This window comes from Zea mays, chromosome 8 (genome assembly GCF_902167145.1).
Source record: "Zea mays cultivar B73 chromosome 8, Zm-B73-REFERENCE-NAM-5.0, whole genome shotgun sequence".
NCBI classification, from domain to species: Eukaryota; Viridiplantae; Streptophyta; class Magnoliopsida; order Poales; family Poaceae; genus Zea; species Zea mays.
This window is the reverse complement of record NC_050103.1, coordinates 175,424,498-175,447,785: the sequence shown is the minus strand read 5'-3', so window position 1 is coordinate 175,447,785 and position 23,288 is coordinate 175,424,498. Positions and strand designations below refer to the sequence as shown.

Below are 23,288 nucleotides of genomic sequence, written 5' to 3'. Positions count from 1 at the left end.
CGGAAATAACAGACATATGGTTACCTGCGAAGGGTAACTGACTGTTGGGGTCGATTGCGGGGATCACTGCAGCGGACGAGTTCGCAGTTTTCCTCTTGGGCGCCATCTTGCTTCTCGCTGGCAAACAGAGTAGGAGGTGAGTGGCGGAGAAGATTCAGATGCGGAAATGCAAGAACTAGGGCACGGAAAGCAAAGGCGGCTAAAAGCGCGACTCTTAAGGGATATTCTTGAGCCAGATACCCTTTCAAAAAGTGCCCAGTCATCACCCGGCGGTTATTTCCGAAATCCCAGCATGCCACGTGGATATCCGACAGTTATTTCCAAGAAAGCCGACGGGCCACTTCGTCACTCGGTTATTATCCTCAAAGTAACTCGTGAAGCTGGCTATCACTCGGCGTTGCCTCTAAAACGCCGACCACGTGTTCAATCGCTCGGCGTTGCCTCTAAAATGCCGACGCGGACTTCCAATCACTCGGCGTGTCCTCTAACACGCCGACCACGTGTTCAACCGCTCGGCGTTGCCTCTAAAATGCCGACGCCGACTTCCAATCACTCGGCGTGTCCTCTAACACGCCGACCACGTGTTCAACCGCTCGGCGTTGCCTCTAAAATGCCGACGCCGACTTCCAATCACTCGGCGTGTCCTCTAACACGCCGACCACGTGTTCAATTGCTCGGCGTTGCCTCTAAAATGCCGACGCCGACTTCCAATCACTCGGCGTGTCCTCTAACACGCCGACCACGTGTTCCATCGCTCGGCATTACTTCTAAAATGCCGACGCCGACCTTCAATCACTCGGCGTTGCTTCTAAAACGCCGACCTCGTGTCCAAATCGCTTGGCATTACTTCTAAAATGCCGATGTCGACCTTCAATCACTCGGCGTTGCTTCTAAAACGCCGACCTCGTGTCCAAATCGCTTGGCATTACTTCTAAAATGCCAATGTCGACCTTTAACCACTCGGCGTTGCCTCTAAAACGCCAAGCTCGTATTCTGTCGCTCGGCATTACTTCTAAAATGCCGACGCCGACCTTCTATCATTCGGCATTGCCTCTAAAACGCTGGTCTTGTTTTCGATTGCTTGGTGTTACTTCCAAAACGCTGATGTCAACCTTCACATCGCTCGGCGTTGTTTCTACTATATCAAAGGAATCAGTTCAACATTCAGAAAAAGCAACGACGAGTCATCGAAAAGGGGGGTTAACGACAGTTCTTCATTAAGGGGAAGTTAATGAGTTTACAAACCAACTCTTCGCGAGTTGGTGCTTCCCTACTTCTACTCTACATTACTACTACTACTAAACTACACTATACTACTCTACATTACTACTAAATTATTCTAACTATACTAATATCTAAGGACCAGTGGCGTTTAGCCACTGGCCCTGCCGCCGCTGCCCTTGCCGCCGCCGCCTCCGGTGCTGCCCACGCTGCTGCCGCCCTTGCCGCCGCTGCCTCCGCCGCCGTTGCCGCCATCACCGTCGCCGTCGCCACCGTCGTCGTCGTCGCCGTCGTCGTCGTCGTCATCCTCGTCCTCGCCGCCGTCCGAGTCCTCCTCGTCCGAGGAGAACTCAGACTCATCTGAGCCCTCGAGCCTGGAGCGCTCGACGACCCGGATGTACGTCCAGACCTCCGCCGCAAGCCCCTGGGAGTCGTCTGAGTCATCAGACGACTCACGCAGGGAGATGGGAGCCGGAGACCCCTCGGACTCAGAGGAGAACTCCTCCTCTGAGTATTCCGAGTCACCAAACTCCTCCGACGGAGGAGTCGGCTCACGCTTGCGCTTGTTGTTCTTGCCCATGGTGGAAGCAGACAGAAGGGAGGAAAAGAAGGCAGTAAAGAGCAGCGAAGAGATGTGAAGAAACCAGAGAAGCAAAGGGGTTATTTATAGAAGGGAAAGGCAACCGCTCACTTCCAACCGCGGTCACTGAACAGTCGCAAGGCATTCAATAAGCACTCCCACCCATCTGAAGACACGTCAGACGGCGGACGCCGTTTCATGCAACACTACACCCATTGGGACTCCAGTCAACAGTGCAAAGGATATGATTACACTAGCCGTCCCATCAAATTACTACTCAGAAGCAGCCGACTAAAACACTCAGCGTACCAAGCCGTCCCTTGCCCACACCCATTGGGGGGGACGCCCAGGAATTATCAGTATATTTTTCAAAACGGTCACATCCGTGCAGGGCATGCAGTGAATACCTCAAGACAAAAATGAGATATCAGTAAGGATCAGAGGAAAGCCAAATATAGCCAGCAAAAGTACAAGATATGGCCGACAGAAGCGACGTGAAGACTAGACAGAGAACGTCCGTCAAACGTCCAATCAATCGCAGAAGCAAATAAATTGCACTACCTAGCAAGATATGGATGGATTGCAAACTCGGCTGCTAAAGACAAAATATACGCTGACCTCTGCAGCAAAATATTGGTGACATGATGCTGACCTCTAAAGCATAATGCAAAATAGCTTCATGCCAGTTTCCACAAGCAAAAGGAGGACCTTCGAATGGATTATCCTTAAAAAATCCATTTGAAGGTCGGGGGCTACACCCATTGGGTGCACCTCCGGTGCACCCCATGGACTATCATTCCAAACCAAGATAGTGCCGACTTCTAAGGCGTGGGACAAGATTTAAAAGACCAATCCTCAACCAAGATGCAGAAGCGCAAATGGAGATAGTTCCTGGGAAAGACCTTCGAGTGGATTATCTTCTAAAATCTACTCAAAGGTCGGGGGCTACACCCATTGGGTGCACCTCCGGTGCACCCAATGAAGTCCAGAATCTTATAATCCAAAATGCCGACCTCTAAGGCACAAACACAGAACTAAACTTCGGTCGAACGAGTGATCAGAGCAAGAGTAGGCAACAGGAAGTTATTTTTTTGGACCTTGGATCTTTGAGTAGATTACCTCTAAATCAACCCAAAGATCGGGGGCTTGTGGGGGATAGATATCCCCTGGGTCCACTAAAGAAGTAAAAGGCCTCACGAAAGGCCTAAGGGCCCAATAATTCATAAGGTCATTCTTTCGTGGGCCTAGGGAAAGACAACCAACAAAGAAGAGAGGACGTGAGACCGGACTGGTGCAAACCCGGACGGCCCACAACGTCAAACGAATGAATCACAACAGAGACCCGACTTTCCCGCGCTGAAACCCCCATGCAACGGGGCCATGCGAGGATAAGTCGGCGAAGATTACGTAGGGATAAACTCAAGAAGTTCATTATCTTTTAGCTACTTGATGTTATCATATCACATGTACTGCCCCACGGTCGAGTATATAAGGCCTAGGGGGCACCCCTTCAGATCGATCGACCCTGTTTTACTTAGCCACCCACGTAAACTCTCTGCGCCCTCTATCCAGAGAGCTCTCTTGTAACCACGCTCGCATACTCACCAGGACGTAGGGTGTTACGCACTTCTAAGCGGCCCGAACCTGCAAATCTTGTCCATTGTCCCTCGTGCGATCGACACGAACCATTTTGCTACAGTCGTTGACACCGTCCTACTCCTAAAAACACCTTGAGGGGCAACCCCGGGTGTGCGGTCGGACCCAAAACACCGACAGACAGCGCCGCCTGCGCCACTCCGACTGCAGTGCCACTCGACAGAGTGAGTCTGACAGGCAGTCAGGCCTTGCCAAAGGCGCCATAGCGAACTCCGCTCCGCCCGACCCCAGGGCTCGAACTCGGGCTAAGACCCAGAAGACGGCGAACTCCGCTCCGCCCGACCCCAGGGCTCGGACTCGGGCTAAGACCCGGAAGACGACGAACTCCGCTCCGCCCGACCCCAGGGCTCGGACTCGGGCTAAGACCCGGAAGACGGCGAACTCCGCTCCGCCCGACCCCAGGGCTCGGACTCGGGCTAAGACCCGGAAGACGGCGAACTCCGCTCCGCCCGACCCCAGGGCTCGGACTCGGGCTAAGACCCGGAAGACGACGAACTCCGCTCCGCCCGACCCCAGGGCTCGGACTCGGGCTAAGACCCGGAAGACGACGAAACTCCGCCTCGCCCGACCCCAGGGCTCGGACTCCGCCCTGGCCTCGGCCAAACGGTCTCCGCCTCGCCCGACCCGGGGGCTCGGGCTCGGCCTCGGCAACGGAAGACAGACTCGACCTCGGCTTCGGAGGAGCCCCCACGTCGCCCTACCTAGGGCACAGACCCGCCACGTCAACAGGAAGCGCCATCATCATCCTGCCCCGAGCCGACTCGGGTCACGGAGAACACGACCGGCGTCCCATCCGGCCAGCTCTGCCGGATGGGCAATAATAACGCTCCACGAGCTCTGTGACGACGGCGGCTCTCAGCTCTCTTACGGAAGCAGGGCGACGTCAGCAAGGACTCGACCGCTCCAACAGCTGTCCCTCCGCCAGGCTCCGTCGCTCCTCCGACAGCCACGACATCACGCCAGCAAGGTGCCAAGACCTCTCCGGCTGCCACATTGACATGTACCTAGGGCGCTAGCTCTCTCTCCGCTAGACACGTAGCACTCTGCTACACCCCCCATTGTACACCTGGATCCTCTCCTTACGACTATAAAAGGGAGGACCAGGGCCTTCTTAGAGAAGGTTGGTTGCGCGGGACCGAGGACGGGACAGGCGCTCTCTTGGGGCCGCTCGCTTCCCTCACCCGCGTGGACGCTTGTAACCCCCCTACTGCAAGCGCACCCGATCTGGGCGCGGGACGAACACGAAGGCCGCGGGACTTCCACCTCTCTCACGCCCGACTCCGGCCACCTCGCCTCTCCCCCCTTCGCGCTCGTCCACGCGCTCGACCCATCTGGGCTGGGGCACGCAGCACACTCACTCGTCGGCTTAGGGACCCCCCTGTCTCGAAACGCCGACATCCACGTACACCCGCATATCTAATCGCAATGTTACAAAAGAGCAGACAAATAATAATTAAAAACAAAATTTCACCAAATAAGGAAACAAACTGGGTAATAATATTCTAAGCGTCGAGACGAGTTCGTAAGTTCAAGAATCACTAAATTCGACGGATTTTACAAAATTTAAAATTATTTTTGTGCTAAAAATCATTTTCAGAATTTATTTTATGGAACCCATGAACGGCAGTTTTAGTTTCTGTAAATATTGAGGTTGAAATCATAAAAGCCTAAATCTATACATAAACTCATCAAGGACGACAAGTTCATTTGAATGTTTTGCAGGGGATATTTAATAACTTTCCCACTCAACCGAGCACGTGTGTCACCAGATCCGTCCGATCAACTGTGCTCGGCCCAGGTCAAATCCCTTTTAAAATCGAACCGGTACGCGACGATGACCGTAAAATTAGAGATCAACGGTTAAAATTACTCGATATAATCTCAAACGTTCGTTGTCGATCCCACGATCAACTACCTGTCTTCCTTCTTCTAACCTCCAAACACGGCAGCGCGCCTGTGGCGGCAGCGCCACCCGCCGGAGTAGGGCCAGCTCGCACGCTCACAGGCTATTCCCTACGTTATCAGATGTTATATGAAGCGTACACAAAGTCTAATGACTAGATGGGTTCTTACCGATGCTTAGGGCTTGAGAGGTGCCGACCACGACTCAAGGCGGGTCCGTGGCAATGGCGTGTCTCCGACGAGCGATTTGATGCCCCCACCCACACCCGTGCTCGTTGACATTCTCGGGTATGTCTAGTCCTCCTTTGCGCACACCTCCGTCCTCTCCTTGGCCTCCAATTCTCGGTGTAACCCAACTCTGGTGGCGAGGATAGCTCGACGCTCTCGGTCTCTTCTTATTGACGGCGACCACCCGGTGTAGGCGCAACTATTGCCTCGAGTCACAATAAGTGCAGATGATGTGGTACATATATCCGAGTTTGTTGCAATTCCAATCCAAATCCCTAGTTCCCTAGTGAGTTAGGCCTTGTTTGATTTCCCTCAAGATTATATAATCCACCTTAAATAAGTTGAGAGGTGAACAAAAACATAGATTATTAGCTAGATTATTGAAAGTGCATTCATCCCTCTTGTGGGGTTTGGTGATTTGGATAACAACACATTTAAAGGTGTAACAAGTTTGCTAAGTGTTGAACATGAAATTCAGTTTGATGAACATACTTGAATAATGTATGATGATCATGAACAAAGGTTCAACACAAGGTTAAATAACCAGTGAGACAATGCAAATGGATATAATATGGTCTCTATATTGGTTTGAATATATGGACAAGACCTCAGAAATCACTATGCATAAATACGATCAGAATAGAGGTTGAAGTGATTAAGAGGATTGGTCAAGCCAAAGTGAAAAAGATATGAGGAATTGTGAATTGGCTTGACCATATTACTACTAGTCCATATACGCGTCTATGAGAATCATACCAGAGCTTGATTGATCTTAGCATTTATATCTACATGACATTCAAGCAAGGTTCACAATATTGAAGAATTGATTCTCTCAATGGATGCTCAATATGATGTGACTCAAGAATGGATTGATAGGGTAAAGATAGCAAGGAAAGGGCTTCGAGGGACCAGACGAAGGTGAAGGCCAAGCGACGGCTTATGGACCGAGGTACCATGGCTAAGGTGAAGAAGAGAGTACTTGCACTAAGTCGATGAACTAATCAACTATGAAGAGTTATAATATGTTGATGCATCAGTAAGGTGACTTGAAGCCATGATTTGAACTCATATATGGTGAAATGGTACAAGTCGCAGTGTTTGTTTTGTGTTTGCTTCAAAAGGTGAGACAAAGATGTTTGTAATCCTAATGAAGCAACGACATGGAGAAATCACATATGAGACACCAATTACTCAAGGAGTTTACTTAATTATATTTTATTTAACTTGAGTATAGAAATCGTCGTACTATTAAGGGGATCCAAATAGAAGGCTGGTGTTTGCCAAAGCTCAAGCCTCTATATTCAAAAGCTATTTCAAAAAACCAAAATCCCATGGACACTCTGTGTATGACTGTTGTTAGGATTGAGAAACTGAGAGTGTTCCTATTGAAAAACAATTGAACTTCTTCAGATGTAGTTGACCTTTTTCAGCTCAATTAAATTTCAGTTGAGTTGAGTTGAGCTTCTTCAGTTGTAGTTGAGCTTTTTCAACTGAGTTGAACTTTAGCTGAGTTGAACTTCAGCTGAGTTGAACTTCTTCAACTGCAGTTGAGCTTTTTCAGCTACAGTTGAGCTTTCTCAACTGCAATTGAACTTCAATTGTGATCCTCTCTGACCATACACCAGTTGAACCTGCCTCTGGGGCAGTTGAAGTGGGGTTTTCTCTCCTAAACCTTTTGGTCAAAACCAGTTGAACTGGTCACCATGGGCAGTTCAACCGGTCTCTGACTCCTCTGCTCAGACTGTCTAGCAGTCTGCCAGGGCGATTCAATCGCCTCCCCAGGGCGGTTCAACCGGTCTCTGTCACACTGACCAGACTGTGCAGCAGTCTGCCAGTCAGACTGGCAGACAGGCTGATAGTCAAACCAGGGAAATTCATCCTAATGGCTAGTTTTGATGGCCCACCTATATATACTCACTCCTACCTCTCTCCCCACACAAGAGCACGACTTGAACTCCATTTCTAACCTGAGAAACACCTTCCACTCTCTCTCACACATCTCTTGCCTCTCCCATTTCAAATGTTTGAAGAGAAATCTTTGAGTGAGTTTGAGAGATGCGGTTTTTTTGTTTTTCATCTCTAAATCCCTCTTGCTCTTCTCCATTCGAGCTTTAGTACTACATTGAGTTCTTTGTGGACTCGTTACTCTTGGAGCTTCTAGCTTCTAAACGACTAGGGCAGTGTTTGGTTCAGTGTCAAGGAGGGATGGAACGGGATCAACCCTGGGCTGACCCCGTCCCTTATTTTTTGAGGGATGGCCTCATCCATCATTTTTTAAGAATATTACTTGACCATAACTTTGGACCTCCAAACCAAACGCGGGTTAAGTTAGAATGATCTCATCACATCCCTCTTCATCCTTCCTCGTCCCTCCATCCAAACACTATGTAGGTGCCTCTTGTGAGTCTCCAAATCTTGTGGAAGACCACAATAAAGTTTGTATTACCCGTTTGTTTGAGCAAAGATTAGTGTGCGGGCTTGACCTTTGTGGTCGGCGAAGCGGGAATTAGGGTTGAAAGAGATCCAGCTCTTTGTGGGCGCCTCAACGAGGAAGTAGGGCACCTTTTGTGTGTGACCGAACCTCAGGATAAATCTTGTGTCTCTTGTGTTCTTGTTCATTGTGTTTGTTCGTGTTCCTCGTTCTCTCACCATTCCGTGGAAGATTTGTTCATATCTTTTTGGTGTGTGGATTTTGAGAAGTGTCCTTCTCAGATCTACTACTTTGAACCCTATGGATCATCTAGAACATTTTATTTTTTAAGTTAACTGGGTGAATTTCGAGATCAATTTAGTTTTATATCTCATTCTTTAGTTGAGCTCGTGCAAACCGGTTGAACCGGTTTTACCTAGTTCGTTTCTAGTTTTTGTTAAAAAAGTTTTCGCTTGTCTATTCACCCTCTATAGGCAACTTTCAATTATGTAATCACTTTTTTTTTCTTTTTTCTGTTTAAAATCTCAGTTTCAAACTTCCAATTGATTTTGAATACGAGGTTTGGGTTTAAATTCATATTGGAGGCAAAAATCGAAAGTTCCACGTGATGCTAGGTTTTATTTCGGTTTTCTATCTCCTATTGTTTTTCACGTTTCAACTTGATTCAAATTCTAGTTTTTTTTAACTTAAGCACAATTAAATACAACATAAAAACAACATGGATTCAAGTTCTATTTCAATTTTTATTAACTATTATGTTGTCTAGTCTGTTCAAGCACATAATACTTATAAATATAAAATTAAACGAAATCACATATTTCCACAAATCTTGGGTACTACACTCGGAGACGACGATGGATTCCATCTCAATTTGGATGTTGATTATAGCTCTATTTCAGTTGTCACTGTTGTCCTAACACGCCCTATTGTGCATGATAGTGCACGTGCTCAACGTAAAAGAAAAGAGATCAGTAACAAGTAGCAGCACTGTACAAGGTAAGCCGTGATTCAATTAAAACTGTTTGAGCAATTCAGTTGCTAGATCGTTCCACCATCGATAATTCGATATGTACGATGATATAAAAAGAGCCCATAAGTTTGTCTTGAAAAGGTTGATCAAATAATTTAAATTAGATGATAAAAAACATGGAAGATGTGGGAGTGGACGACGGCTATGAAGAATAGTACTATATCAGGTTTATACGTAAAATTTATTTTTGAAATGTTTTTATAATCTGTTTGAATTGTATTTTTTGCTTAATTATGTGATTGGATGTTTTTTCATGAAATGTCGAGTTTTATTTTAAATAAAATTCTGTAAAGAGAAGTTGCTGCGCTGAGAAAACTATAAATCGATAGTAAAGGCTGTACGCAACGTTTAAGTCCTTGTTTGAATGCGTATGAATCTGAGAAAGTTCAGAATGATTAAATCTTTTTTATTTAATTTTAATTTGAGAGAGATTAAGTTCTCTCCAATTCTCTTTAATTTAGACGTAATCGAACAAGCTGGTTGCCAAACTAGATGAGTACATTTTGTCCACTGCCATAGAGCCATCGACTACAAAAGTCTAGAACACAGTGGAAAGCACCAGACAACGCGCGACCAAAAGGGCCCAGGCCCCAGCGCCCCAGTCCGGGGGTTGTGTTCGCCGACCTGTGCGTGCCTGCTCGTCACGTCACGTCCCTATTTGCCCGTCTTCCTCCCCTCCAGACCCTTCTCGAACGCCCCTTCGTTCTGGATCCAACGGTCGGTCTCTGCCGGGCTCGAACGTTCTCGAAACCACGTCACCCCCGATAAAACCCCACGCACAGCCTCCTCCCTTCCTCAACCATCATTGCAAAAGCGAAGCAAGCAATCCGAATTCTCTGCGATTTCTCTAGATCTCGACCACCCCTACTAGTTTTGGTTCCTCCTTTCGTTCGAGAGAGCGTTTCTAGTGGCAATGGCGAAGAGCGAGGGTCCGGCGATCGGGATCGACCTCGGCACCACCTACTCGTGCGTCGGCGTGTGGCAGCACGACCGGGTGGAGATCATCGCCAACGACCAGGGGAACCGCACCACGCCGTCCTATGTCGGCTTCACCGACACCGAGCGGCTCATCGGCGACGCTGCCAAGAACCAGGTCGCCATGAACCCCACCAACACCGTCTTCGGTACGCGCTCACTCCGCCCTCTGCCTTTGTTACTGCCACGTTTCTCTGAATGCTCTCTTGTGTGGTGATTGCTGAGAGTGGTTTAGCTGGATCTAGAATTACACTCTGAAATCGTGTTCTGCCTGTGCTGATTACTTGCCGTCCTTTGTAGCAGCAAAATATAGGGACATGGTAGTACGAAACGAAGATAGAACCTACACAGCAATACGAGAAATGTGTAATTTGGTGCTTAGCGGTATTTATTTAAGCACATGTTGGTGTTATAGGGCACTTGGATTCAGAAGTTTGCTGTTAATTTAGGCACAGGCTTCATACTACATGGGTCAATAGTATAGGGATTCATATTATAGGCGATACTATAATAATTTGTTCGTCTGCAGAGCTTATTATTTGCCAAAATTAGATATTCCTATTCTGTTTTTGTTTGTGTGCTGTTAAATTGTTAACGCCTGAAGGAATAAATATAAATGACGAAATTTTGATGTTTATCTCTGCTCCTTTATTGTGACCATAAGTCAAGATCAGATGCACTTGTTTTAAATATTGTTGTCTGAAGAAATAAGTACTGACAGTATTTTGATGCATTGATCTGCTTGTTTGTTGTAACAAAATTTAAAAATAAAGAGTTTCCTTTTTGTTGCTCTCCTTACCTCCTGATGGTATCTAGTATCTACCAACTGACACTATATTGCTTCTCTTTACATACGTATCTTGCTCGATGCCTTCTCCCTAGTGTTGACCAGTGTTACTCACATAGTCTTTGCTCATTTCATTGTAATGCAGATGCCAAGCGGTTGATCGGCAGGAGGTTCTCTGACCCGTCAGTGCAGAGTGACATGAAGCTATGGCCGTTCAAGGTCATCCCAGGGCCTGGTGACAAACCCATGATTGTAGTCAACTACAAGGGCGAGGAGAAGCAGTTTGCTGCTGAGGAGATCTCCTCCATGGTCCTCATCAAGATGAAGGAGATTGCTGAAGCCTACCTTGGTTCCACCATCAAGAACGCAGTGGTGACAGTGCCGGCCTATTTCAACGACTCGCAGAGGCAGGCCACCAAGGACGCCGGTGTCATTGCGGGCCTCAATGTGATGCGTATCATCAACGAGCCCACTGCTGCTGCTATTGCCTACGGTCTTGACAAGAAGGCCACCAGCTCCGGCGAGAAGAACGTGCTCATCTTCGACCTTGGTGGTGGCACGTTTGATGTGTCGCTCCTCACCATCGAGGAGGGCATCTTCGAGGTGAAGGCCACTGCGGGCGACACTCACCTTGGCGGCGAGGACTTCGACAATCGCATGGTGAACCACTTCGTCCAAGAGTTCAAGCGCAAGAATAAGAAGGACATAAGCGGCAACCCCCGTGCACTGCGCCGGCTGCGCACGGCGTGCGAGCGCGCCAAGCGCACGCTGTCATCGACTGCCCAGACGACCATTGAGATCGACTCCCTGTTCGAGGGCATCGATTTCTACTCCACGATCACCAGGGCTCGCTTCGAGGAGCTCAATATGGACTTGTTCCGGAAGTGCATGGAACCTGTGGAGAAGTGCTTGCGCGACGCCAAGATGGACAAGAGCAGCGTGCACGACGTCGTGCTCGTCGGTGGCTCCACCCGCATCCCCAAGGTGCAGCAGCTGCTGCAGGACTTCTTCAACGGAAAGGAATTGTGCAAGAGCATCAACCCCGACGAGGCTGTGGCGTACGGCGCCGCTGTCCAGGCTGCCATCCTCAGCGGCGAGGGCAACGAAAAGGTACAAGATCTGCTCCTGCTCGACGTCACGCCACTGTCTCTCGGCCTGGAGACTGCAGGTGGCGTCATGACGGTGCTGATCCCGAGGAACACCACCATCCCGACCAAGAAGGAGCAGGTCTTCTCCACGTACTCCGACAACCAGCCGGGCGTCCTGATCCAGGTGTACGAGGGTGAGCGCGCGAGGACCAAGGACAACAACCTCCTCGGCAAGTTCGAACTCTCCGGCATCCCTCCTGCTCCCCGCGGCGTGCCCCAGATCACGGTTACCTTCGACATCGATGCCAACGGCATCCTCAACGTCTCTGCCGAGGACAAGACCACCGGCCAGAAGAACAAGATCACGATCACCAACGACAAGGGCCGGCTTAGCAAGGAGGAGATCGAGAAGATGGTGCAGGAGGCTGAGAAGTACAAGGCAGAGGACGAGGAGGTCAAGAAGAAGGTGGACGCCAAGAACGCGCTCGAGAATTATGCCTACAACATGAGGAACACCATCAAGGACGACAAGATCGCCTCCAAGCTCCCCGCTGAGGACAAGAAGAAGATCGAAGATGCCGTTGACGGCGCCATCAGCTGGCTGGACAGCAACCAGCTGGCTGAGGTGGAGGAGTTCGAAGACAAGATGAAGGAGCTTGAGGGGATCTGCAACCCCATCATCGCGAAGATGTACCAGGGCGAGGGCGCGGGCATGGGCGCTGCTGCTGGCATGGATGAGGATGCCCCGTCTGGTGGGAGCGGTGCTGGTCCCAAGATCGAGGAGGTGGATTAAGTTGGTTAGTGTTCGAGGTTTGGTTTGGTGAGGTGTGAAGTGCCTGAACTCTGATGGTTGTTTGTGAGGTGTGGTCGCAATAGCTGCGGCCTGTGGTGAACTTCTCAGAAATAAATAAGTTTTCGTTCCTAATTTGTTTTTTTTCAATTCATGTGTTGGTCGCCTTGTTTCGTATCGTTGCTTTTCATGTTAAACAGGTACTCTTGTCATGCAAGTGATGATGTGAATACGAGGCACTGCATAATTTGCACAGGACAGACGAATGCAGCAGTGTTTGTGATTCACCTCACTGCCTCCGTGATGAAAACTAATCTAAAATTCTGTGATGAAAACTAATCTAAAATTGGATGTTTGATCCATTGAGAGACAAAATATGTTAGTAATATTTATCATTGTCATGTGATGCGTGAATCCAGCAGAACTCATCTGGAGCGAAGAGCCGCAGAGCACGCAGTTACTCCCTCCGGCTAAAACAGACTATAATTTGGAATGTAAGAGTTCCTTTACGGCAAATAGCAGTATACAGTTCAGGTGATAATTAGGACTGTTGGATAATTAGGATGAAGTAATAAACTCAGAGCAGCGATGCCACCACAACTGTGGAAAAAGAGGCAGTGGCGGAACTCCGTAAAATTAACGTCCCGGTCACTCTATAAATATAAAGATGCGCTACTCTGTCTTTTCATTTTTTACGATTTAGTTCAAAAATGAACTAGCTGACGATAAATATTTAAGAACGAGTAGTAACATTTAAAACAATCCAGTGAAACGATGACAGGTAGGGAAAGGGGATCAGACATTCGAGAACAATTTCTCACAATAGAGGAGAATCACGGGCATAGGGCAGCAGACAGTCGCTGCCCATTGGTCAGAGAGACGCTCCGCCCTCGCCTATGAATAAGAAAAAAAGAGAATAAGGTTGAGGAAGTTGTATAGCTTGGGAGAAGATGTAATGACAGGGGCGGATTTGCATGGGCGGTGGCGTGGTGCCAGTGCTGGACGCGCGCGTGTTGCTGTTGCAGGGTCACAGGGAGGCTAGAGGTGGACTGGCAGAGGTCGGACTGGCGGTGGCAGATGCTTGAGTCAGAACCCGCCCGACCGCCTCGGAGGTTGCTGGCTTATGCCCTTGCTGGATCCGTGGATCCTAAAGGCGTGGAGAATGATAGAGTACTGGAGGGAGGCGGTCGTGCCGCTGGCAATATAAGAAGCGCAGCCACACAGGTTTGTGAAATAATTGGAAGAGTCTGTGTTCTCGTGACTCGAGCGACTAAGGGAAGCCGCCAGCGCCAGACTCAATCGCTACAAACAGGAGGTCTTTTGGACCACATTTTTAGATTGAAATGTATTTTAGGCAAGATTTTTTGGCTGGAAAAAAACCTATAAACAAGAGGACTTTTGGGCTGCGTCCCGGGCCACGGGCCAGGTGGCCCGGGCCCAAATCCGCCGCCCCTGAAAAGAGGGTTAGTTAAAGACTTAAATCACACTAATCTTCACCCAAGTTTTTTTTTTGTTTCTGAAAAGATCATACATTTTCTGCAACTATACAAATAGATGTTCTTGCTCACTCAGCACCACAATCTCCTCCGCTACTACTTGTTTCTCTGCTTACACACAAAAAAAGGAACACGTGTGACAATCTGCCTCTTGGAAACGAATATTTTGGCTCCGCAACGAAATATGCTCGTCCTCAGCTGTAAACTTCCTCGCTAGTAGTGAGCTACTTCAGCCCCATCGGTCGCCTTTCGTGTTCGTGTACTACTATAGCAACTTTTAGTAGCATCACGGGCTCACGGCTGCAGAACGAGCAGGCATTTCAAACCACATGCTACCGGTTGACGTCGCCGCACTTGTACCGCTGCAAAATGGGCTACGACGTGGGCTGGAATGCGAGATCGGGTTGACAAATGCAGGCTGGTGCCTGGTTCCGCGGGCCTTAGACTTTCTACAGTGGGCTGAAAGCCTGAAATCTTAACAGACTGCTGGGGAAGTTAGCCCACCACAAATATTTACGGGGTCGATCGGAGCATGCAGTTAGTTGCACAGTACGTTTGGTTTCTTCAACAGGCAAATAGAACTATGGAAGGAATGTTCACAGTCACAGCAACCTTACTCTGGCGATCACTACTAGCAAGCATCGGTAGAACTGAACATGCAAAGAAACGGTCAACCACTACATTGTTGCCACAGAAACGCATGCAGTCTTGTTCGGCAATCGGCATAGGCTTGGATCGAGTTGATAGATGAAGCACACCCATAGCATAGCCCAACGGAAGGCAACGGCCAACGGGTCTCGCCGTCTCGGGTCCATCGACTGGAGACCGCACGAGCGTCTGGTTCTCGGCTCGCATCATCACTCCACTCGAGCTAGCTCGCTCCGCCTGATCTCATCAGCGGCCTGCGGCGGACTGGAGGCCGAAGAAGTCATAGAACGGCAGCGCGGGCGCCTCGCCGCCGTTGGACTCGGCGCTCTCCAGGTTCTCGGCGTCCTCGGAGACGACGGAAGCGGACGCCGCCACTGCGGTCGACGTCAGGGAGGAGGCGCTGCTGCCAGCGGCGGCGTTCCCCTTGTCGCGCCGCAGCTGAGCGAAGGTGGGTTGGAGCGGGAACAGCTGCAGCGTCTCGAGGTCGCGGTCGCGGCTGGGGCGGCCGACGCGCTGATCCGCTGGCCCGCGGGCGCCGTTATTAATGGCGGGCGGGGACGGGGAGTGCAGCACCTGCGGTGGGGTGGTGCTGGCGGCACCGCGCGGTGCTGCTGCGGCCTGCTGGAACGTGGCGGCCGGGGGCGTCGTCGTCTTGTCCTGGCCGACCTCCATCCTTGGGTACTGCTGGTACATGACTGTCACCTGCTGCTGCTGCTGCTGCTGCGGGTAGTAGTAGGCAGCAGCATTTGCAGGGGGCAGCTGTGGCACAGTCATGTAGAATGGATTCATGTACATCACTGCTGTAAAGAGGAAACGTGTGGTGATCCATTTGGCAACAAGTTAGCCAACATATCAATAATCGACGCCATTTTCAAGCACAGCGTACAGCGTAGCGAGGCTAAACGAGATCAAACGCTAAAAGAAGAGCTAATTATTTACTGCCATGCATCTAAAGCAATGCAAGCATGCATATCTGATCTGATGATGGAAGCCAAATGTTTGCTCGTCGTTACGGGTCGGCTGACAGACATTGGGGCTGTTTGGTTCAGCTTTTTTCTGGCCAGCTTTTCTGAAAATCTGGCTGTGGGGAGAATCTGGCTGTGAGAAGAATCTGAGTATCATTACGATTACGTGTGGAGGAAGATAAAGTTGTTCATAGGGCTCAGAATCTAGAAAGTGACGGATTTCTACTATTACAACGACTCAACCGATTATGTGTTTATGTTGATTTTAGATGGTTTTTGTCCTAACGAATTTTATAGAAGCTGGCTGAAAAGCTGAGCGTTTGGCAGTCCGCAGCAGCTTTTGGTGGCCAGAAGCTGACAGAAGCCGAAACAAACAGGCACATTGAGAATGGAGATTGGAAACAGGAGCAGGCGACTGAGGAATGATGTGGAAGTAGAGATGGCAATGGGTACCCGCGACCCGATACCCGATGGGTATTTACTCCATTAGGGTATGTATGTGGGCTAAATATTCTACCCGTGGGTCTGTTATTTGGCAAAAATCTCCACTCAATGGGTAAACGGGTATTAGAACGTTCCGCCTTCACCCATACCCGTTAACCCGTGGGTATAAAATACCCAATATAAACTTAGCCCAAGCATGAACTTGGACTTTAGTCATCCATCTTTTTTACTATTTAACAATCTTTTAGACCATAATGTCATAGAAGGCTTAACGACAATTTAATGACCATGTAATGGAACATGTACTGTGCTATGTAGTACTATCCTAGTGTTACTATTTTATCCAATTATCTTTGGTGTGTTGAATGGATAGTTAAATGATGATAGAAAATTTTGTAATGGTATTTATATGGATATACTTGACATTTGTATAGTATAATATTTTGATAGATGTTTAATTTTCGTGGGTACAGGTGATCCGATGGGTGACCCATACCCACATGGGTATGGGTATGAGGGTAAATCCATACCCAACAGTGTATATGGGTGACCCGGTGGAGTTATTTTTGTATCGTGGGTATGGGTATGGGGTAGTAATAACCGGTGGGTATTTATCCATTGCCATCTCTATGTGGAAGGCTGTGAGCTCCGCAGGCTTCCTTCAAACCTGGGGCAAACGGAACGGCAGAGCATGCACGGGGGACATGAGCTACAAAAGGGTAGCGGCAGGCCGGCAGCGTTAAATCGTGTGTGACCCTGACTAGATGGTTCGCTCTGCACCCACCAGCAAGCCACCAACTGACCACACTGTGGTCAGAGCGCCAAGACGGAGAAGAAGACGAGAGAGGGCATTAAATAAACAAATAAAACAAGCTAGGCGAAAGAGAAACAGTAAGCTGTAACGCAGTGAGCATACAACAGGTCATGCACATGCACACGCACACGCACACGCACACATATTGCCGTGAGCACAAGAAGCAGGCGCATGCATGCAACGTATGCAACGTGGATTAGCACAAAAAGTATAGTGAGTGGACTGCTAGTGTGAACAGTGAGTGTGCTACGACCTCGTTCGCCTCCTCTCCCTGCGCCAGTGGGCCCACAGAGGAGCATGCACGGCAACTGGGCGGCGGTTGTCATGCAACCCACACGCACGTACGCTCGCGAAAGAAACCTCTCTGACAAGGAAACAGCCAAGAAAAAGAAGCGAGCACCACGTCAGCGTTGACTAGCAAACGCGCGAGAGCCATGAATCGGCCGGAATGGAATGGCAAGCATCCATCCCTATCCAGCTAAACTACTCGACGCGCAAAATCTTGGAGAACTCACGAGCAATACACACCTAATGGAGCCGGAGGGAACAATCATCGATATGGATCGAGGAGGAAAAGAAAGAACATATATCAATCATGAAGTGATGATAATATACGTACCACGCGATCCGCCGCTGTTGTAGCATGCAGCGGGCGTCGGCGGCGGCGGCGCCGGCATCGTGATCGTGGCCGGGGACGGGACACGGCCGTGACGGTACGGTGGCGCGGGGGGCATGGAGAGCACGGGCAGCGGCGGGGGCCGGCGGAGGAGCCTGGTGAAGTAGGCGAAGCTTTCCTGCTTCTGCCTCTGCTGGCGCAGGCGGGCCCTGTGGTTCTGGAACCAGTAGAAGACGCTCTTGCCCTCGATGGCGCCGTGCCCGTGCCCGTGCTCCCGCAGCCTGTCCGCGATCTGCTGTATCTGCTCCGCGCTGGGGCTGCGCAGGCCGTGCTCGTACAGCCCCTCCAGCACGGCCACCTGCTCCTTGGTCGGGTTCCACCGCGCGGCCGCCGCGGCGGAGGCCGGGGACAGCGGCGGCGCCGCCGGCCCGCTCTCGTCCTGGCCGTGGGCGGCTTGCTGCTGTGGGATCTCCATGTCCATGGCTCGATACCTCTCCGCGTCTGCCTGCCTGCCGGCTCTGGGGGAGGAGGAGGGCAGGAGGTGATGTGCGCGCGGCGTGGGGGCGTGCGGGGTTTTAAAGCGTGCTCGTTCTCGTGCTCGTGCGCCGCAACGGCACCCGCGTTTCGGTGTGGGCTGTCGCCTTGCAGTCAAAAGGGCCCGGGACCGGGACCGGGAGCGGCCGCCTGGAGGCTGGAGTGCTGGACCCCCCCGCCCCCCTCTCGTGTTTCCCGCACGCGCGCCGTGCAGCCATGTCGTCGCGATAGACACCGGGACGGCGGACGTACTCGGCCGGCGCGTGGCGTGACGTGGGTGCTGCTGCCCGATGCACGCACGGATCGAGCGTGCACGCCCTCCAGCCAGGCGAGCCTGCTGTACGTTTCCTGGCTTTTGACTGCGATAACAACCCACTGCCATCAGTAGATGATGTAACGGTCACGAAGCAAGCGTGGACCTTGTCGATCGGTTTCCGATCGATGCACGTACCGGCCGCGCGGGGTGTAGTGACGCAAGCTGTGTTTTGTCGCTCGTGGGCACCGAAAACAATTGGGCTGGCCGGTGGCCGGGGCCGGGGCCGGAGACGATGAGTCTGTGCAACGCAGGCGATCCAGCGCGCCGGAGATGGCGAGCGCGTCACTGCGTGCTCGACGGCAGTACGGCACGGAGCCTCATCGGCGCCTAGGGAATGAAAGGAAATTATTTGCTTGTGCCAGCGCCGGCCTTTTCGTTTTGTTACGGGGATTTCGTGTGCCTGGCCTGTTTCGGCAGTAGTAGAGTGCGGCAGTCGAACGTAAGCAGATGGTCACCTAGCTAGCTGCTGCTGGCAATCCTTGTGGAAGTTTTTTTTTCTTTGTGCAATGGAAATCGTTTCTGAGAGCAGAATGGAGTGAATTTTGTCGTTGCATTCTTCTCTCTCTCTCTCCCTCTTACTTTAATTAACTGAATATTAATTTGGAGTGCTTAAAAAAAGACAGAGAATCGGGCTTCTACGTTTGAAATGCTATCTACAACAATTTCAAACTCCCACTGTCATGAAATGTAAAAGAGTTTATAGTTTAAAATGTGTAGTACTAAATTATAGCTGTCCATATTCTCTCTCTTATATGTCCTTTTTTTCTTTTAGCGTGGAAATTTCTTTCAAACTTAATGTCATTTAAAACGACAAGGTATGACACATGGTAACTCGTAACTAAGATCATGTATAGCCCACATACAGTTGTTGTCTCTGTATATTGGAAAACGCACAGAGACAACACAAACAGACAACCCATACATTGGATTGCTTGCTTATATTTTCTGCATAATTTTTAATCTGTATGCCAATCTTTATTGACACACAAGATCCAATATACAAACGACGATACTGCTCTCTATCCTCCATAATTATGGTCCGCGTTGATCTTTTTTTTCATTTAATCCTAGTAATGTGGTAGATTACAGACGACGTAATTATTTGCACGGTACATACCCTAAGCAGAGTAAAAAAATATAATCGATGCCTATGTCCGAGTAAAACCATACACTTGATTTTGAAAATGTCTTCCAAATAACTTACACATTGTTCACTTAACTTTAATCCGAAACAGCTTCTACTATTTCTACGTTGTTTTGTGTTTTGTCTCTAAAGATTGTAGCTATAGCAGTTCGAATAGGTGGCTTTAATCCGAAGCGAACAACTAGTATACTAAGAAAAACTCAAGAAAGCTCTCATGCTCCTATCCTAGGGCCATGCGTGGGGATCAAATAATGGAGCCCTCTCGACGTACAATGCTCTCCTAGTCCCCTAGGATCCTACACGTCATGAGCTAGCCTACCTACTCGTCCAACATTGGGGCACTTTGGTTGTCTTCATTGGATCATAGAAAATATATATTTGCCTGTACATGTCATTGTTTAAAAAGTGAAGTTTGAAATAAAAGATGAGATAGATGATATTAAATATAATGGGAGACATTATAGTTAAACAGGTCTACTGTGGCTTTCGACCAATTATTGCAGACATCTCTGCAACCACTGTGCAATATGTGTTGCCATTGTGCAGCCACAACGGTGAGCAACAGGCATACTTGAGACACTTTGCAATGTGTGTGGCCATCCCTATTGCCACACCTAAACATACTAGTATACCAACAAAGCATTATAAAATAGAAGCAGACGGACCATTTAGTAACTACCTCATGCTAGATAAACATGACAACGTGGCTTCATTGCTTGTCACAATGTCACGGAAACATAATATATCTGTCATTGTTGTATGTCGAGATCAACGCCATGGTACGATCAGAGCATGCACCACATACGACTCCACGCTTAGGATAATATAGGAGTAGTCAATCCTTTGTTGGGTAGGGCCCACCGCCCAACAAAGCATGTATGTGTCTTCCTCCCTTGAACTATAAGTGGGAGGAGTAGAGCAGGATATTTGGGTTGGGTCAAGAATAGAGCGGTTCGATTTTGAGATTTAGGCATATTTTGTCTTCTAGATCATAGAGAATGGCTAGAGGTCCTCTTGAAACCAGTAGTCTAGAACTATCTTGAAAACCAAATGGGAAGTGAGAACTAGGCGGCCATAAGGTTTAGTTGATACCTAATTGTGTAATGTTTTTCACCTCTACTACCGTAAATCCAGCAGTCATAAAGAGGACATTTAGTATTATGCATCTTGCGGCCTAAATAAACCTCTATAAAACTCTCGTGTGCAGATAGTTAGGCAGCACCTAGGGTCTGTGTGCCTCTAGCCATGCTCCTTGCTCTATCCATCAACTCCCCCTCTCTCTTAAGTACCTATGGTACCTTGGTGTCATTACACCAAGACATTTGACACGCTAGACAGGGACTCTTTTTGGCTGAAGCACTTTGTCCGTGCCTGGTCAGCATATGCAAATGGCACAACGTTGTCCCGGTCCAACCTCACTTCAGCGACCCCCTCGTGTACTCTCGTGCCTGTGCCGCAATGCGTGGCATTGCATTGAACAACAGCTGCAAAACAGATGTTCTCCTTTTTCTTTTTGATGCCGAAGTCGATACTACGGCAGGGGGTACTTGACCGGAGCAAACCCGTTTCTTCGCGTTTCATTACGCACGCGAGGGGCGGAGTCCTGATCCTGACTGCCCATGCCCCTCATGGCCTCATCTCATCTCATCTCATCTCATCCGGTCCGTCGGCACACTTGGAGCGCGCCAGGCGCAGGCAGGACGCGCCACGTGACATCAGCCGCGCGCCCACCACCAACCGCGCCCGCTGACTCCTGCCTCCCGTGCTGGGCCTGACTGCGGGCCGATTCAAAATTCAAATGTCCGTTCTCCCTGTTGACGATTTGTCACGGACGCCGTCGCCCTTTTGAACGTTTCAAAGGATCTCAGAGCGCAACAGCAGCATCAGCTCAGCGCGGTGCTCTCCCCGCCAATTAAGCTCGTCCAGTGAGCAGCAGCAAGAGAGCCTCGTCCCATTCCCACCCCGTTGCTCTGACTGCTCCGCCGTGCGTGCGTTACCCGCGCTCGAGACAAGGCGTTGTCTCACTCTCATCATCCGTGCAGTGCTGGACGATCGCTTCCTGTCCCGTCTCGGCTTCTCGCCTCTTCGGCGGCAGCGGGGCATCGATTGCCATGGACGCGCCCTTCTTCCACGAGCTCAGGCGGCAGGCCTCCTCCTACCTGACCGGCAAGATCCGCTCCGCGCGGCTGGCGCTCACCGACGTCACCCCGACGCAGCTGTAAGTCGCTTTTTTCCTCTGTTACACGTGGCGCGCCGTCCTGAATCCCCTGGTGGCTGACGGTCGGTCGGTCGGTCTCTTCGCTGCGGCGCTCGTGTGCCCGTGCCGCGTGCGTACGTGTAGCTTGACGGAGGAGGCGACGAACGGGGACGCGTCGCCGCCGAACGTCAGGACGATGGGGCGCATAGCCCGGCAGGCGTTCGACGTCGACGAGTACGTCAGGATCACGGGCGTCCTGCACGGGCGCCTCGCGAGCTTCGACCGCAGGCAGTGGCGGGAGGCGTACAAGGCGCTGCTCCTCCTCGAGCACCTCCTCACGCACGGGCCCCGCAGCGTCGCGGCGGAGTTCCACAAGGACAGGGAGGCCATCGACCGGATGGCCACCTTCCAACACGTCGACGAGAAAGGGTAAACGACCGTGCTCTGCTCTGCTCTGTCCCACGCCCATACCGTACGCACACGCACACGTACACCCGCCTGTGTGTGTGTGCGCGCGCGCGCTCGCCTCATGCTGACGCGATCGATGAACTGAACTGAACTGAACTCGCCGCAGCTTCAACTGGGGCCTGACGGTGAGGAGCAAGTCGGAGCGCGTGCTCAAGCTGCTGGAGCGCGGCCCGTTCCTGGAGGAGGAGCGCGAGCGGGCGCGCAAGATCGCGCGCGAGATCACGGGCTTCGGCAGCTTCAGCCTCAGCGCAGGCGCCTCCCACCACGCCGTGTCGCAGTCGCAGCCACCCGGTGACGACGGGAACCGCGGCGACGGCCGGAGCAGCTCCAAGCGCGAGGAGCGGCAGAGGCACGACGACGGCGGCCGATTCGGGCGGAGCCACTCGCAGTTCGAGGAGCGGTGGTGGAAGCACAAGGACGGTGACGACGGCGACAAGGAGAATCTGATACAGAGCCCGGAGCCGACAGCACGGGTCGCGCCGCGGGAAGTGGATGCGGAGGCGGAGGAGGAGGAGCTGCACCACCACCAGCTCCATCCGTTCCACGGGTTGGGGCAAAAACAGCGGCCGGAGGCGACGCTGCTCCTGAGCCAGTGACGGGATCAGTCGGTTCGTGTCATGGTGACGTGAAAAGAACCGTGTGCTTTTCTCCCTTCCTCCAAGGCTGCAGGGTCAGTATTTTACTGACACTGCTTGGTGCATCAGGCATCTCATGCGCCATGAATGGCCGCTTGCTTGGCCTCGTAAAATTTCTTTCCTTCAGTTCGGAACTTCGGATGCCAGAATGTACTAGAGACCACCACATACAGGCATGTCTCAAGCTTCCAGTAACTCTCTAGAAACCACGTATTCTAGGAGTGCGAGAATGGGATCCTCCTGCCCAAGTGCAGCTGTGCTAATCTTTTACTCTGAACCTGTGAACCATCTACTGAAGGAAAGCAAAAGGCAGTAGTTATTCC

The 23,288-nt window shown here is 50.5% G+C and overlaps 3 protein-coding genes across 4 annotated transcripts; 2 read left to right on the top strand and 1 right to left on the bottom strand.

Moving 5' to 3' along the window:
• Positions 1 to 9,856: 9,856 nt before the first annotated feature.
• LOC100501536 (heat shock protein 1) lies at positions 9,857 to 12,820 on the top strand. The gene is made up of 2 exons (NM_001196236.1): positions 9,857 to 10,172; positions 10,956 to 12,820. Exons 1-2 carry the CDS (start codon positions 9,962 to 9,964, stop codon positions 12,689 to 12,691), a joined length of 1,947 nt encoding a protein of 648 aa, NP_001183165.1. The 5' UTR covers positions 9,857 to 9,961; the 3' UTR covers positions 12,692 to 12,820.
• A 1,918-nt stretch (positions 12,821 to 14,738) lies between these two features.
• On the bottom strand, positions 14,739 to 18,285 carry LOC103636513 (WUSCHEL-related homeobox 5). 2 transcript variants are annotated; one of them, XM_023300922.2, is made up of 2 exons: positions 17,675 to 18,285; positions 14,739 to 15,632 (listed from the first exon to the last, which is right to left on the bottom strand). In XM_023300922.2, exons 1-2 carry the CDS (start codon positions 18,150 to 18,152, stop codon positions 15,079 to 15,081), a joined length of 1,032 nt encoding a protein of 343 aa, XP_023156690.1. In that variant the 5' UTR covers positions 18,153 to 18,285; the 3' UTR covers positions 14,739 to 15,078. The 2 variants fall into 2 exon arrangements, with proteins under 2 accessions (XP_023156690.1, XP_008657078.1); XM_008658856.4 differs by having other exon boundaries at positions 14,739 to 15,629; positions 17,675 to 18,281.
• Positions 18,286 to 21,535: 3,250 nt separating this feature from the next.
• LOC107522036 (ENTH/VHS family protein) lies at positions 21,536 to 23,288 on the top strand. The gene is made up of 3 exons (NM_001322287.1): positions 21,536 to 21,883; positions 22,007 to 22,291; positions 22,437 to 23,288. The coding sequence occupies exons 1-3, from the start codon at positions 21,777 to 21,779 to the stop codon at positions 22,924 to 22,926; spliced, it is 882 nt and encodes a 293-aa protein (NP_001309216.1). The 5' UTR covers positions 21,536 to 21,776; the 3' UTR covers positions 22,927 to 23,288.